Genomic DNA, 17653 nt, shown 5'->3' with positions numbered 1-17653 from the left:
AGAGGGGATATGGGGATATATGTGTACATATAGCTGATTCACTTTGTTATACAGCAGAAACTAACACAACATTGTAAAGCAATTATACTCCAATAAAGATGTTAAATAAATAAATAAGTAAAATAAAATCACTGCTTCCAATAGTACGTGTAAAGCATTTGGCCTGGCACATAGTAAGAGATCAGTAAATACTATCAATAGGTATTATTATTGGGCTACAGAAGCATACTTGCAAAAATATATGACAGATGGGCTTCCCTGGTGGCGCAGTGGTTGAGAGTCCGCCTGCCGATGTAGGGAACACGGGTTCGTGCCCCGGTCCAGGAAGATCCCACATGCGGCGGAGCGGCTGGGCCCGTGAGCCATGGCCGCTGAGCCTGTGCATCCGGAGCCTGTGCTCCGCAATGGGAGAGGCCACAACAGTGAGAGGCCCGCGTACCGCAAAAAAAAAAAAAAAAAAAAAAGACAGTTAATTAAAGCAATGTTGACACAATGTAAACTATAAACAGACTAATAAAAAAACTTACCTACCATGGCAATTTGGTAAAAGTGCTACAAAGTTTCTAAATATGTATCTTTTTCTGTTTTTTTTTTAAATTAAGTCTTCGACAATGACAAATTAATCCTAATTATCAAGGGCTATTACAAAAAATATATTCAACCAAATCTTATATATAAATGCTTTACCTTAGTGCTATTTTGTTTATGGAAGATTTTGTAAAGAGTCAAAGCTGGAATCAAGCTATCAGTGTTTGGTATAAGTGTATATATTTTAGAGAAAATAAAGAGCTCTGGGCCCTGGAAATTATTTATTAAAACATTATCACGGGGGCTTCCCTGGTGGCGCAGTGGTTGAGAGTCCGCCTGCCGATGCAGGGGACACGGGTTCGTGCCCTGGTCCGGGAAGATCCCACATGCCGCGAAGCGGCTGACCCTGCGCGTCCAGAGCCTGCGTGTCCGGAGCCTGTGCTCCGTAACGCGAGAGGCCACAGCAGTGAGAGGCCCACATACCGCAAAAAAAAAAAAATTATCACGGGGGACTTCCCTGGTGGCACAGTGGTTAAGAACCCGTCTGCCAATGCAGGGGACATGGGTTCGATCCCTGGTCTGGGAAGATCTCACATGCTGCGGAGCAACTAAGCCTGCATGCCATGACTACTGAGCCCGCGAGCCGCAACTACTAAAGCCCGCGCACCTAGAGCCCGTGCTCCTCAACAAGAGAAGCCACCACAATGAGAAGCTCATGCACCACAACGAAGTATAGCCCCCATTCGCCGCAACTAGAGAAAGCCCGCGTGTAGCAAAGAAGATCCAATGCAGCCAAAAATAAATAAATAAATAATAAGTAAATTTATATTAAAAAATTATCATGGGCCTGGTGGCCTAGTGGTTAGGATTCCAGGCTTTCACTGCCGTGGCTCAACCAGCATTCAATCCCCGGTCAGGGAACTGAGATCCGGCAAGCCACACGGCCAAAAGAAAAAAAAAATTGCAGGATTCAATTTCACAAAAAGTAAAAAAAAGAAAGGAAAAAGTATAAATACATTGAAAAAAATATAAGCAGTACTTGCCAAAATTTTAAGAATAGTTATTATCTACTGGAATTATTCATATATTTTTATTATACTTATCTCTATTTTCACATTTGCTACCCTAAAAATATATTTTTGTAATCAGGGGAAAATACTATTTTATAGGAGCTATCTCTAAATTGTTTAAATACCTTCCTTATACTGTATTTTCCAAAACGTTTTAAATGATTACTCTTATTAGTCAGCTTTGCTGTAGTAAAAAAGTGACCCCCATATTACCAGTGGCTTACAGAACATATATTTAATTCTCATTCATGTTACTGTGGTTTTGGGGTCAGCAGTCACTCTCCACTCAATTCCAGACTTCAGATTAGCTGTGGCTCTTCTTGTATCTTCAGAATTCCAGAATGGAATCAGTCCCTATTTGGGACATGCTGTTCTCATTACAAAGGAAAAGAGCAGCAGAACAGACAAAAACATACAATGCCTCTTATAATTTCTGGTCAGAACTAGTACACTGCTACTTCCACTCACATTCCATTGGCCCTGGAAAGTCACATGGATAAACCTGACAACGGGGTAGGGAAGTATACTCCACTTCAGAGAGGCAATCCAAATCACATGGTAATGGGAAGGAATGTATAATCCACTTTCAGGGCAGGGAGAAAACATTTGGGAACAATAGAAGGATCCACCAGGATTTGCCCCATTAGTCACAAATGTCTACTTCCCTCCCAAAGGCAAAACACACTCACTCCTTCTCAAGAAAGATACCCTTAGAGCAGCTACTCAGCCTGCTTTCTGCATGTAGAAAGTTAGGGACTCATACATCATTTTAAGACATGAATAGTTGTGTCCTTAATCTAGGCTGGCAGTTCTTTTGACAGTATGTCTCTCTCAAAGCTTAGCCAGCAATTCTCCTAGGTTTTTACCTAAGAGAAATAAAAATAGATGTCCACAAAAAGATTCGTCCAAGTGTTCACAGCAGCCTTATTCATAATAGCAGAATACTGGAAATTACTCAAATGTCCAATAGGAAAAGCAAGAACACTTACAGCAAGAAGAATGAATCTCAAAATGATCATATTTTTAAAGGATAACATATTGAGCTAAGTGGAAGAATCCAGGCACAAGGACATATATGTTGTATGACTCCATTTATATGAAATTCTAGAACATGCAAAATTAATCAATATTGAAAAATATCAGAAGAGTGGTTGTTTTGGGGGGTACAAGGAAAATCTCCTGGAAAGGGACACAAAAGAACTTTCTGGGATAAGGGAATGTTATGTATCTTAGTTGTAGTCAAGTACCCAAACTCATTTAATTAAATACCTATGATTCTGTGCATTTTTTTTTAAGCAGGGCTTTCTTTTCTATTTATTTATTTATTTATTTATTTATTTATTTATTTATTTATGGCTGCGTTGGGTCTTCGTTGCTGCACACAAGCTTTCTCTAGTGGTGGCAAGCAGGGGCTACTCTTTGTTGTGGTGCACGGGCTTCTCATTGCGGTGGCTTCTCTTGTTGTGAAGCACAGGCTCTAGGCGTGCAGGGTTCAGTAGTTGTGGCACACGGGCTCAGTAGTTGTGACTCATGGGCTCTAGAGCACAGGCTCAGTAGCTGTGGCGCATGGGCTTGGCTGCTCCGCGGCATGTGGTATCTTCCCGGACCAGGGCTTGAACCCGTGTCCCCTGAATTGGCAGGCTGATTCTTAACCACTGCGCCACCAGGGAAGCCCTGATTCTGTGCATTTTATGATATGTTAGTTATACCTTAATTTTTAAAAATTAAATCATTCATTTTTGCAAAGAAAAGACAATTTTGTTGGCTTTTTACCTACTTGATTCCAGTCAACTCCATACTCCAATAACTATACCCACAATTCTTCTAGATCAGCCTCTCTCAAAGATTTAACTACAAGTATTTTGAGCTTATGAAGCTTTGTTTATTTGCCACATAAAGCCACACCCTCTGTTCTTTTTCCCTGAGTGCTTTATTCAACTGAAAGGAGTTAGTAGGAGCTACTTTAATCCATTCATACATTTTAACAAACTATGTGACAGTCATGCCCTTGATTTGGGCGTTGCCCTAAGGATTCATCTTAATCAGTCTTTGTTACTTAAAGTATTTCTCAATTTTATTGAATATTTTTTCCTAGTTAAAAAGACAAACAATACTAATTTCAACACTACAAGCCCCAGAAATTTTGGATTCCTATTTTCCTCTTCTTTCCTGACTACAAATGGGCCAATTCTGTTCTCATGTGTCTCTTTCCTGTAATCAAAAGTAGCTGATAGCTTCTGCTCCTCCCACCGCCGCCCTGAGTTACTGCCTGCACACCTCTGGCCGCCTGGCTCCCCCTGCTAGCCACTGATATTTGGCATTCATACAACATGGCAGACATCGACAACTTGTCTAGGGTAGTTAAAAGATGTGTGAATGCTCTCAAAAACCTTCAAGTTAAATGTGCACAGATAGAAGCCAAGTTCTATGAGGGAGTTCATGATCTTGAAAGAAGGTATGCTGTTCCCTATCAGCCTCTATTTGATAAGCGATTTGAGATCATTATGCCATTTATGAACCTATAGAAGAAGAATGTGAATGGAAACCAGATGAGGAAGATAAAATTTCGGAGGAGTTAAAATAAAAGGCCAAGATTGTAGATGAGAAAAAGGATGAAGAAAAAGAAGACCTCAAGGGAATTCCTGAATTTTGGCTGACGATGTTTAAGAATGTTGGTCAGTGACATGGTTCAGGAACGGGATGAACCTATTCTGAAGCACTTGAAAGATATTGAAGTGAAGTTCTCAGATGCTGGTCAGCCTATGAGTTTTGTCTTAGAATTTCACTTTGAACCCAATGAATATTTGACAAATGAAGGGCTGACAAAGACATATAGGATGAGGTCAGAACCAGATGATTCTGATCCTTTTTCTTTTGATGGACCAGAAATTATGGGTTGTACAGTGTGCCAGATAGATTGGAAAAAAGGGAAGAATGTCACTTTGAAAACCATTACGAAGAAACAGAAACACAAGGGATGTGGGACAATTCATACTGTGACCAAAAAAGTTTCTAATGACTCTTTCTTTAATGTTTTTGCCCCTCCTGAAGTTCCTGAGAGTGGAGATCTGGATGATGGCTGAAGCTATCCTTGCTGTGGACTTTGAAATTGGTCACTTTTTACGTGAGCATATAATCCCAAGATCAGTGTTATACTTTACTGGAGAAGCTATTGAAGATGATGATGATTATGATGAAGAGGGTGAAGAAGCAGATGAGGAAGGGGAAGAAGAAGGAGATGAGGAAAATAATCCAGACTATGACCCAAAGAAGGATCAAAACCCAGCAGAGTGCAAGCAGCAGTGAAGCAGGATATATGTGGCCTTGAGGATAACCTGCACTGGTCTATCTTCTGCTTCCCTGGAAAGGATGAATTTACATCATTTGACAAGCCTATTTCAAGTTTTTTGTTGTCTGTTTGTTTGTTCGTTCTTGTTTTTTGCAGTCTAAAATAAAAATGTCAAAAAAAAAAAAGCTGCTGATAATCAAGGTACGCTAGTAATATTCTGTTTGTGATCTTGTTACCTAAAATAATTTAAAAATTAGTATTAAAATTGCAACTATTCACAGGAAACAGTTTTATAAAATGTTTTGTCACGCAGATGGATTATTATTTTCCAGCTCCCAAAAAGTTTTCTTGCTAACCTTTGAACTAGATCTGTAGGTGACTCACTGCCTTTATCTTATGTGAGCAAATTTATATAAATGGCCCCTGAACTCCCTACGGGAAAGAATCTATTTACGAAAGCTGTTCAGCTCCTAAGGATGGCATATTCTCCAAAGCCACTTTCAGATATGGTTCAGAAGGATAACAGAAACGGAAGGACCTCCAGAGGATGAAGCCAAGGATGACAAAGAACAATGAACTGGGAAACTACTTCCAAGGAAAACAACTAGGGCCTAATCAAGAAACATTCCCCAGAGGAGGAAGACCTCATATTTACCTAGTAGGATTTCAAAATTGCTATGGACCAGTGGTTAATGTGTCTCTCACTCTTCCTCTTTCTGAATGGAAGCATTTATTTTGATATCATATCCTCATCCAAAAGTGTATAATGGGAGAGGGGGCATGTACTTTGCTAAGAAAAGCCTGCTTACAAGGCAGGCTCTTGGCAGGCATCTGGGAACCTGGATTTCAAAAGGGTTCCCACCATTTTCTAATGAGTGGTTTACTGTGCCTAACTTATTTGTGCAAACAGTGTGGTTCATACCTACTGCTTTCCTTCTGGGAATCTAGAATTTTCCTATGCATTAAGCAGAGGCTACATGACCAGCCACCAGTAAAAACCCTGAGCAGAGTTGCTAATAAGCTTCCCAGGTAGACAAACCTACAAATGTCACAATTTGATGCTGAAGGAATTATGTATGTCCTATGTGACTTGGAAGCTTCTGCCTAGTTTCTTGCAGTCTTTAGCCCATAGGCCCTTTCTCTTTGCTGATTTTCTTTTGTATTGTTCACTGTAATAAATTACAGCTGTGAATATGAATAAATTCTGAGACCTGTGACGACTCCTAATCTCTGAACATGGTGGTGTTCTTAGGGACCCCGACACAGAGCAGATAACTTGTCTTTTTAATTCATAGGTCTCTGGATTGAATGAGTCATAGCTGACCCTGATGAAGATAACAAGACCTTGGGCTTCAAGACTGATGCCCTGACTGGATAACACTGGGTGTCTTCCTTGGGGTCGGGGAGGTACCAAGTATATTTTGTCTGAGGGAGACAAGTAAATATTTATGACCAAAAGGCCAGAATGTGGTAGACTTATTCTTATTCCCAACTATTTTGTCCTTTCCTATAAAAAGATTTTTCATCCCTGCCTATTACCATGTGACTTGCCATGCTTCCCTGTAGTCAACTAAACTTCTCCATCCCACTGTCTAGATTGATTATATGACTTGGTTGGGCCAACAGAATGTGAGTACAAGTGACAGTGTGCCAGTTCAGCAGAAATTTTAAGAGGTACTGCATGACTCTGCCTGTTCTCCTGCTCTTTTTCTCTGCCACAAGAAAAACATATCCCAAATAGGGATTATGCCTTCATGACATGAAGCTACATCAGCCAACTTACAGCCACAACATGTAATGTTGATCAGAAATAAATGTTTTTTGTAAGCCAGTGAGACTTAGGAATTGTTCTACAGCAAAACCTAATGCAAGTTGACCAATATCACCACATACTTAAGATAAAATATGTTTATACTTTGAAATATTAATGTAAAATATATTACCTAACATAACTATTTTTGTAATAGCATAAAAACTCCAAATCTCTCTAACTTACGTTTTGGAACTCTTTCAGGAATTGCAGTATTGTTGATTTTCTCTTCTTTGGCAGATTCTTTATTTTCTGAAGACTTTGGCTTTTTTCTTTGGCGCAGTTCTATAGTTGGTCCTTAAAATATTTGAAAAGTTATTGCAATGTATGTATCAAATTATTCTGTCTATATCTCAAACTGATTTACTTTTATTATACTTAGGTAAAAGTCCCATGAAGAACTATTTGTACCAAAGATAACTTTCTTCATAATTATTTTAGCACTCCCCGCAAAACTTTCCTTTCCTACAAACAAAAAGACAGTATAAGTTCTGCCTCCAACTCGTGTTTTCATAGTCCTACTGATAAACTGAGCTCTTCTCCTGAGATGATGTTATTTTCAAAATATCCCAAAATAAGTAAACTCTTTTCCAGAATGACTGGAGAACAAAGTGTTATTTAATAAATTAGCTTATTATTCTAGTTACCTGAGAGTATAACATGCATCATTCATAAGTTAACAATTTTTTAAAATAAAAATAAAATACATTGATCATAAAACTATACTTCATTTTTTTAAAATAAATTTTATTTACTTATTTATTTTTGTCTGCATTGGGTCTGCATTGCTGCACGTGGGTTTTCTCTAGTTGCGGTGAGCAGGGGCTACTCTCATTGCGATGGCTTCTTTTGTTGCAGAGCACAGGCTCTAGGTACGAGGACTTCAGTAGTTGTAGCACACGGGCTCAGTAGTTGTGGTTCATGGGCTCTAGAGCGCAGCCTCAGCAGTTGTGGCTCACAGGCTTATTGCTCCGCAGCATGTGGGATCTTCCCGGACCAGGGCTCAAACCCATGTCCCCTGTATTGGCAGGCGGATTCTTAACAACTGCACCACCAGGGAAGTCCTATACTTCATTTTTTTAAATAATCCTGAAGGTTCTGGAGAATTTCACAGTATCATTCAACAGTCTTAGAGATTTAGGTATTGGAAAATAGGCTGAACCTATAAAAAATCCCTATATTTGGGAAACTCTCAGAAATTTTCCCAAAATTAGAGTATCTACTCTTTCTATACCCAATTAAAAAAATGTAATGCAGAAAGTACCTCGAAATCAGTAAACTAAATTCTAAATTAAACAGGAATTTACGATATTCAACTTAACTACTTTTCCTCCCTAGAGTTAATTATGAGGTAGACTATGTCATGTAGATATAGGATACTATGATGGGCTGTCAAGGTTTCAGGTGGTACAAGAACTTATCTCCTTCTAATAGAAGCAGAGAAGAGTTTTTTCTTTTTTCTTAGTAATGGCTTAAGGCTAGGAAAAATGAGCCTAAAAAGAGGAGTTAAAAAAGGAGAAATGAATCAGCTACTGTTGCTGATGATCAGATGGCTGATTCTCTACCTTTACTGTGGAAAATGAGTAAAATGGATTTTAAAGTAGCTTCAAAGCAAATTCACATTTGCTAAAATATCTTTAAACACTGACACACTGAGGGAAAAAATACTGTATATTTAGTGGATTCTGTCTGACTAGTTAATTTTTAACCATTTCTATACTATTTATCATTTATTTTATAATCATGTTAAGTAGTAAAGTCAGTGAATACATTAGAAAATGACATTATTAGAAAAGCCATACCATGGATATTGAGTATTTTTGCATACAAATCTGGGACAACTAATAAATATTATTATATTCCTTCTTCATGATTTCCTTTAATTTTCCCCCGCTATGGGTTAAAGCAAAAGTTAGAAGCATTCAACAAGAATGAAAATTTATGTAAAGCCAAATGAAGTCTTCAAATGCAAGTTATTATTTTAAATTTTATTAAAAAAGAATACATGGAAAAAATATAACCACAAGACATATACTTAGTAGATACACGTGCATGATTAAACACATTAACAGTACTGGATTAAAAAATTTTAATTGGGTAATTTCAGAAATCAAGTTAACAAATCTACTGAGGAAGTTAACAAATTATGTGACCAATGGGTTAGATAGGGCTTTTTTTATTACAGTCTAAAAGCACACATTTAAGATAAAGATAATTTGGGAAGGAAGGGGATATTCACATAAAGTGTTCTTTACAAAAAGCTATTATTTTTCTTTTTAAAAAAATTCTCTATAAAATCAATCACTTTACAAGGATTTTAATAAAGTGTTCTCTGTGCACATAAATGGTTTTTTTGTTTGGTTTGGTTTTTGGTTTTGGCCGCACTGCGCAGCATGCAGGATCTTAGTCCCCTGACCAGGCATGGAACCTGTGCCCCCTGCAGTGGAAGCACAGAGTCTTAACCACTGGACCACCAGGGAATTTAACAAAAATTTTGCACAGAACCCCATTATTTATGAAGTATATAAATCTTAATCAGTCATCTCTCAGGAATCTATATTAGCAATGTTTATCATACAAATAAATAATCTGTAAAGGATCTATAATACTGTATTTTCTTTATTATTATTTTTTTGGCCGTGCTGCACAGCTTGTGGGATCTTAGTTCCCTGACCAGGGACTGAACCCGCAGAGTGAAAGCGTAGAGTCCTAACCACTGGACTGCCAGGGAATTCCAATACTATATTTTATTGATTCTAAGAAGCCTATATTTTAAGATACTATTTGATGTTTTTCAAGGGGAAAATTGGCACTACCATGTTAAATATGTGCATTGGTTTTAAGACATGGCAATTTCAGTGGCATTAAACTGTGGGAGCAAAAAGTACTACTTGGGAAATACAGTAAACTTTTTAACCAATCTCTTCAATCTTGTCCCTAAATTTTTTGCCTGTGACCATAAATCAAAACTGACTGGATGCAAACTTTACCTCATTTCCTTTATATTGATCTTTTAACTTCATAATTGATAAACAAAGCCCAGAATCTTTAGGTGGGTAAGTAACAAAGGCCAAAGCTGTGGACAAACTAGATTATTAATCCTGATAGGAAAGCTCTGGGATAGAATTCAGGTTTCCTTTTCACTATCTTATACTTTTAGCATTGTAAAGAAAAAGTCAAAGTAGTAAATCAACTATATTTCAATTAAAAAAAAAAAAAAAAGAGTGACTTCCCTAGTGGTACAGTGGTAAAGAATCCGCCTTCCAACGCAGGGGAAGCAGGTTCCATCCCTGATCGGGAAACTAGGATCCCACATGCCACGGGCAACTAAGCCTGCGCGCCACAACTACTGAGCCCACGCACCCTGGAGCCTGTGCAACAACTAGAGAGAAAACCCACACGCCACAACTAGATAGAAGCCCGCACACTACAAAGAAAGATCCCACATGCCTCAACGAAGACCCCACGTGCCGCAATTAAGACCCAACAGCCAAAATAAAGGAAGAAAAAACAAAAGAATCTAACCATATCAAAAATAAAGAATAAAAGAAAAAGTCAAATAAATAAAAATGATAACATAGCCACAAAAATAACCTGCTATTTCAGTCTCTGGCTCAGTGATCTTCACATAAGATAGTTAACAGGGCTACAAATAGGCTTGCAAATGTCCATCTAGACTATACATAGCAACTTCCAAGTGAATTATGAACATTACTCTGCTCAAGGCTATCACTTCCTTCTTTGCTCTAACATATCTTCCAGGAAACATAAATATAAATACCATGACCCTCTACAGCATCAAGAGAAGATGAGATTTCCCAAAGAGTATTTACTTAGAGAAAAGTGGGACAATGAAGAGGATCCAAGTGAATGTGAATGATAAGCAAAAAGCGATATAGAGAACATCTGGATACAAGTAAAATAGACTAGTCTAATTTTAACACAGTGAATACAAATAACATGCATTTTATTTATCTATTTATTTATTTATGGCGGTACGCAGGCCTCTCACTGTTGTGGCCTCTCCCGTTGCGGAGCACAGGCTCCGGACGCGCAGGCTCAGCGGCCATGGCTCACGGGCCCAGCCGCTTCGCGGCATGTGGGATCTTCCCGGACCGAGGCACGCACCCGTGTCCTCTGCATCGGCAGGCAGACTCTCAACCACTGCGCCACCAGGGAAGCCCAATAACATGCATTTTGAAAAACAGTATAGAGTGCCTAATAAATGGAAAGTACTCAGAAAAATGCATAGAACATAGACGTGTTTACTATAAATATCATTACTAGATTACAATAAATGAGAATTACTCACTCATTGTTGACTATTATATCCCAGTACCTAACACATTAGGCAGTCAAATATTTATGGAATTAAAAACTCTGTTGAATAAACTTTAACGAAACTGCAATCCATTAATTGTTCCAAGATGTATTTCATTGCTTTGGATTATCTGTAATTCTACAAACAAAAATCATTTTTCATTTTATATCACAGAATTAAATTTCACAAACGTGTATGGTTTGTGAAACCATAACTGGTTCTACATCATACCTACTTGGTTAGGTGTAACTATAACCTCTTAAAACAATTTCTCATTTGCATGATATATAATATTAAAGACTTTTAGTACTGCAGTATTAATTTTTTTATGCTTTAACTTAAGTGCTCATGGAAACATATAAGCTAGCTCATCAACCTACCCCTAGAGATTTGCAGTTAATCAGAAAAGGAAAAAATATCAAAAAATGTATTACATATACTGCAACCAAAGATAAAACCAAGGCAACAAACAGAATTACATTCTTCCTTACCAACTACAAAGAGTTTTGGTTTTGAAGCTGTTTTTAGGTAGCGTGTCTTAAATTTAGATCAGTTTTAACACAGAAAACTTAAGGAAGACGAGGCAAATATGAAGCAAGAGGGAGCACAGGGACAGAGCAGCAAGACACAGAGCAGCAAACAATTCTTACAATTAATTTTTTTAAATTGCTTTCCACTGAATTCTTGAAACTCCCTTCTTCCACTCTTGGTTCAGTAAGGCTTCAATCTAAACAGATCACATTCACAACTCCCCTCAATAAGGTAAAAAGTCATGTTTTCCAAAAGGATGAAAAATCTAACTGCTCAGTCAAGAGACACCATTATACCTATGCCTGAAAGTAGCATGCCTATCATGAAGATATCATGACACGAATGTTTCCTATAACATCTCTCACTAGCTAAGTTCCTCCCAACTCCGCATTTTTATCTCATACCTATCGATTTCTATGAATAATTTTCTTGGCATTGGCCCTGAAGGGGCATGAAAAGCTTTCTCCAGCCCACCCACTTTCACCCAGAAGTACTCCTGGCTTCCAGATGCCCCAAAAACCACTTACATCCCTTCTCCCTTTGCCATCTCGCCCTAACCTGTAACTGAACTTGACCTTCTTCAGTTTCTGCTTGCTCATCCCCTCCCAATCCACCTTATCACGTCTACCCGAAACCCTTGCCTCTGTTTGTCCCCTTGGCCTGCGGGTCCTCTCACCGGTGATGACTTTGTATCTGTCAGAATCCACAGATCTCTAAAGAGCGCACTCAGACTGAGGGGCATTTGGTTAAACAACTATCCCTCTCGAAAATGCATTCAGTACCTAAACCTACATCTTCTAAACCAAAGTATGTCCCCCACCCCCATCAGTCATCTGCTCACAGCCCTCCCTCTCCATCACTCCCCACACGGGTTTCTCTCTTCCTACACGATTCCCAACTTCAAGCTCCACTTTCGCTTCCCACTAGAGCCGACACAACTTCGGGCTATTTACTCCGCTCCTTCTGAATTTCTCCACACACCTCCCCCCGCCGCCCCGCTCTTTCCCGCCGGACCGCCGCGGCCGCCCGCAGCCCCGGCCTCCGGGGCCCTCGAGCCCCCGCCCCCTTTCCCGAGACCTCGGGCGACAGTAGGCGCGCTGGACCCCAGGGAGGTCACCTTCTTCCTCCGCCATCGTCCCCGCGGAGGCCGGGGCGCCCCTCCGGCTCCCGCGCGGCTCAGAGTCTCCCGCCCTCCGTGTTGCAGAACCCCTCTGCCTCCCCAGGCCCGCTCCCGGCCGCCGCGCCCCCACTTCCTGACCCGCCCCCCTCCGGTGTCGCGGCCAACCGCGTCCCCCCGGGCGGCCCTGGAACCAGAGTGCCGGGAGCGGAGGGCGGCCGGAGCGTTTGGCGGGCGCGCGTGGTCCTGCGCGGGCCGGAAGGCGGCTCTACGCGAAGTGGCACCGCCCACTGCTGGTGCTCCGGGACCGCTCCCCCGGCTCCCCGCCCCCCACGGGAGGCGAGTGCGGGCGTCCAGCTGCCTCCCCTTTCCTCGCCCGTCCTCACAGTAAAGGTGGGCGCCCGAGCGGGCTTTCTGGGGCCTTTGTGGGTGGACTCAGGTAGAGAATATCCAGATCCAGCCCGCATACCCGCCCCATTTTACAGAGAGGAAACTGAGGTGCAGCGAGTGTAAGTCACAAAGCTAGTCGAAGGCAGAACTGGAACCCAGGGCTCATGCGTCCTCCTGGTGCTTTCAGAGCGAGGCAAAACCCTCTGGGTTGACGCGTTGGTTTAGTAAGCCGCTAGACATCTACAGGAAAGAAGCTTGTACTTGGAACTTAGTGTTTTTAACCACCCAAACTGGTTAAACAAATGTATTTGCATGATATTATTTTGAAAACAGTAATACTTATGGTCAGTGCGGGGGAGAGGTGCGTTTAGATATTCCACAACAATGGAACATAGTTTTAACTTGTTATACTGTTTGTCTTCACTTTTATTATATCTGGCATTCTCCAAATATACCAGGATCTATCTACCTCAACAGTACTAAGAAGTAATTTAGGAACTGACAAAATGCCCATTATAGAACGAGAGGAAAAAGGCGTTCTTAGCAGGCAGCAAGAGTCTCCTTCCTTTATCAAGTTAGGATATTTGGGGAGAAGCTATCAGTTTTCAGTGCTGTGCAAAAACAGTTCCAGGAACTCTTTTTATGCCTTTGGTTGCATGTAAATATGTCTTGCCTGTCAAACAGCACTGGACCAGGAGTTAGAAACATGGATGGAAGATACCAGTTGCCCAGAAAAGGCCTGGGCCAAAGCAGAGAGAACAAAACTGTTGGTCTTTGAAAACCACAAGAGCCCACGTACACAGCAGCAGATTTCAGCGTCCAGCTTATCAGATGATAAGCAGGCAGAGCTCCACCTCATGCGAGAACAATACAGCGGCCACTGAGGGCCACTGTTTTCCAAGTCTAGGGTCTTGAGGTGATGACCATTCCTCCCATAGTTCCTTCATGATCACCTCAAGGACTTAATTGTAAATTTAAGTATAATTTAAATTATACTGCATGCTCTACACAGTAGTGGAGACAGAAAAAAATAGCTTCTCAAAATCAAATGGAAACATGAAAGAAGAGAGATAAATATTCAGTCTTTAGATACTAATCAGTGGAATCGTGATTGTGTTCCCTAGTAGAAACATTCTTCCCTTGAACCCTAAACTTCCACATAAGAATAATGAGAATGGGTCATTTTATCCCTGAACCAGTGTAATTTTGCTATGAGAAAAATAAGACATTTTTTGTTCAAAATATCAACTCATCCAAAAAGATGTACCCCTAACTGCTCAAGATGTTGCCTTGCAGCTGGCCGTATAGCTGAGCGTTCAGTAAGTCATTCCATAAGTCGGTAAGACCAGCTGCTTCCAGATAATAATGCACATAGCTAGTGGACACATGGTCCTAAGATAACTTCCGATTCGAATTTGATTGACCATTTTACGACTGCAAACCATGGGCTGCTAGTTTCCCATCCAGAATTTGAAGGGTCATTTCATTATCCTTTGCCTCATCTTGACCAATCCTAAACACCTCAAATTTTCTCAAATGGTCTTTTATTTACAGTCCACTCTCAAAGAACAATATGATTTTCGGCCTCCTCTCTAGAAGTTTGAGGACCCCTTTAGTATGCAGTAGATATTTTTAGGGATTGATGTGAAATGCTTTGTTGTAAGTCTTTTAAGAAAATGTAGATTAGGAAGCTATTGTAGTAAACTGGGTTAAAAAAGTAAAGTCTTGAAATAAGGCAATGGAAATAAAAATGTTCAAAGAGAAGGGATTCAAAAGATGCTGGAGGTAAATTTACAGGGCCTAGTGACAAATTGGATGTGATAAATGATGAGTTGAAATGATTCCTAAGGTTTCTATCTTAAAATTAAATATGTGCCTTCTGTGTGCCAAGTAGTTTGTTACCAGGATATGAGACAAATATAAAACAAAAGCCCCTGAAGACTTACCTACTTGAAACCAAAAAAGTACAGGCGAAGTCTATTTCAAAAACATTCTTCTATCCAATGCGTCACCTTATTACTAGTAACAGAATAATTAGTGTGAAATCTTTGCATTAGTTCAGCTCTTCTTCTGTTAAAGATATGGAACTCTGATTCATCTTTATGATGTCATAAATTTGTAATTATCCATTGATGAACATATTTAAATTATTTTCAAACACCATCTCCTTTGTGAAGTCTGAACCAAATATGATCAATTCATCTTTGAAAACACATAACACTCTTACCACCATTATATCCTGTTTTATACCGTTGTTTCAACTCTTTGAAACACATTGTAGACAAGTATTTTGGTAATTGACTTAAAAGTTGTTGACAATAGTATTAGCTGTGGGTGTCTTAGAAGACCAACGTGATAAGCTGTATATTTTGCACTGTCAACGAGAACTATGATTTGAAGCCGTTTTGTCTTAGCTTGTCACTAGTTCTAGTGACTGAGGATTAATTTTTTTTTTTTGCGATACGCGGGCCTCTCACCGTTGTGGCCTCTCCCATTGCGGAGCACAGGCTCCGGACGCGCAGGCTCAGCGGCCATGGCTCACGGGCCCAGCCGCTCCGCGGCATGTGGGATCTTCCCGGACCGGGGCACGAACCCGTGTCCCCTGCATCGGCAGGCGGACTCCCAACCACTGCGCCACCAGGGAAGCCCGGATTAATTTTTTTCTCTGCCTTTTCTGTAAAAAAGGGGATAAGGGGCTGCACTTATCAGTTGCTCCTGCAGTTATTTCTCAAGCAGGCCTCACTTCTTCCTCATTGTTTGAAGCTATGCGTCAGTGCCTCCTGAGTATATTTGCTCTATTATCACTCCTAAGGATCTGCTGTCTTCCTTTTCCACTGACTGGGAGAACTACAATCATACAAACCAACAGAGTCAAACTGGGAACCATATAATCCTCCCTAGTGGGACACATTGAACAATGTGTGTTCTATTTAGATATTTTTGAATTAACATATTAAGCATCTTAGGACATTTTCTAAAGTAGGTTTTTTTCCTACAGTTAAAACTCCTCCAGGAAGAGACTTTTTTTTACCAAATTGATCATATGAAATAATATTCATAAAAAGAAAAACATTGTTGGTACTAAGCGGCCTATTATCAAGATTTTCCCAGGCAAAGCTATTTTAGTAGACAAAGGTTGCTGACTTTGGACCAAGTTTCCATCCTCTCTTCTTTCAGATAAGTAAGCCCTCCAAATATTTGTGAAATTTAGTTGAATTGACTATTAGAATTGCCAGGTAATATAGGACACTTTAGTACATGTTCCATGCAATATTTGGGCCAGACTTAAGCTAAAAATTATTTGTTATGTATTTGAAATTTCCATTTAATTGAGTATCCTGCTTTTGGTTTGATTTTTTGTTCCTCTGTTGACCCTATTTATGGATTGAGACTGCCCCCTCAGTGCTAGGAGCTCCCTAGCATTGACTACTCTTAGGCCTTCTGGGCACATGTAAATAACAGATTGAATTCTTTCGCACGATAGAGGAAAGGTAGTTAGATAGCAGATGGATTCTGAGTACCTCAATTATTAATTCAGGAAAGAATCTGCCATTCCTAATGCCCTGATACATGAAATTGCTTCTGCTGTCTTCCCACCCTACAAAGGGCTCCAGCTAGAACTGGATGGGTCTAGTGCAGTCCTGGAGCTGCCATTGAACCACTTCTTAGTCAACCAGCCAGTGCAGATGCTTGACTGGGCATATCTAGACCTGCTGTTTGGAGGACTAATCACACTTCCAAAGTATAGGTATCTTAAAACCAAAAGCATACAGTGATTGTGGGGGGGAAAATACTTCCCACCAATTATGACTTATCACCATAACAATTTGTGTGTAACAGAGTAATGGCCATGATATTTTTTTAATACAGTAAAAAAACAAAAAGCTGTTCATCGATTATGACATGATTTAAATATAGATATATTTTTAAAATCTTGTTGGAATCCTAGATAGGCACTCTGGTTGAGAATTGGAGATGGCAGAAGCAGCTGAAATCATGTTTAGGTAAATTTCACACCAAACTCTCTCTTTGGATGTGAAAGGCAACTCTCTGAATTTGTACCTCAGTGTAAAAAGCATACTGTTAATAACTAGATTAATACTAACATTTTAAACATTTTTAAATGGTGCTAAAGAAAAACAATTTTTGATTTTTAACATTTAAATTTGTAAACAACTCTAAAAGAAAACTGTACAAAGCACATTAGTTTTCACCAGCAGGAATGAACATACATTAATTCATTCAATAGGTATTTATTGTATATATCCCAAGGGCTGGCTAGTCACTAAGGATACAGGGGGAAAGAAGACACATTTTACCTTGATGGAAGTTACAACATGGGGAGCAGATTATAGGGAGATCTTACAGAGTCTAGTGAGTCAGGAAAGGCCTTCCTCAGAAAAGTAAGATTTCTGCATAGCAGTCAGTGAAGAGAGGAATAACAGGAAAAAAATGTGTTTCAGGCAGAGGAAACAAAAAGTGCATCATTCCTGCGAAGAACTGGAAAAGGTACAACAAAGTGTAGAGCGCGAGAGGAAGAGTGCCTTGAAAAAAGCTCAAGAGGTAGGCAAGAGTCAGCTCATGCAATAGCATGCAG

At 39.9% G+C, this 17653-nt stretch overlaps 1 protein-coding gene and 1 pseudogene across 2 annotated transcripts in view; one reads left to right on the top strand and one right to left on the bottom strand.

Moving 5' to 3' along the window:
- The window catches only part of DPY19L4 (dpy-19 like 4), a 60765-nt gene extending 47944 nt beyond the window's left edge, over nt 1–12821 (bottom strand). The window contains exons 1-3 of one of the 2 annotated variants that reach the window (XM_033438277.2): nt 12667–12780; nt 11669–11745; nt 6884–6994 (exon numbers count right to left, since the gene is read on the bottom strand). Coding sequence is in view for 1 of the 2 variants with exons in the window: in XM_004275376.3 (XP_004275424.2) it covers nt 6884–6994; nt 12667–12682 (127 nt within the window). In the remaining variant the exon portion in view is untranslated. Of the gene's footprint in view, nt 1–6883; nt 6995–11668; nt 11746–12666 lie in introns of both variants that reach the window. The other variant, XM_004275376.3, reaches the window with a different exon arrangement.
- Nucleotides 3730–4913, top strand: LOC105748267 (nucleosome assembly protein 1-like 1; annotated as a pseudogene).
- Nucleotides 12822–17653: the final 4832 nt, after the last annotated feature.

The sequence above is a fragment of the Orcinus orca genome, chromosome 17 (genome assembly GCF_937001465.1).
Source record: "Orcinus orca chromosome 17, mOrcOrc1.1, whole genome shotgun sequence".
In the NCBI taxonomy this organism is placed as follows: domain Eukaryota; kingdom Metazoa; phylum Chordata; class Mammalia; order Artiodactyla; family Delphinidae; genus Orcinus; species Orcinus orca.
Note: the sequence above shows the minus strand (reverse complement) of the source record. Positions and strands in the feature narration are given on the sequence as shown.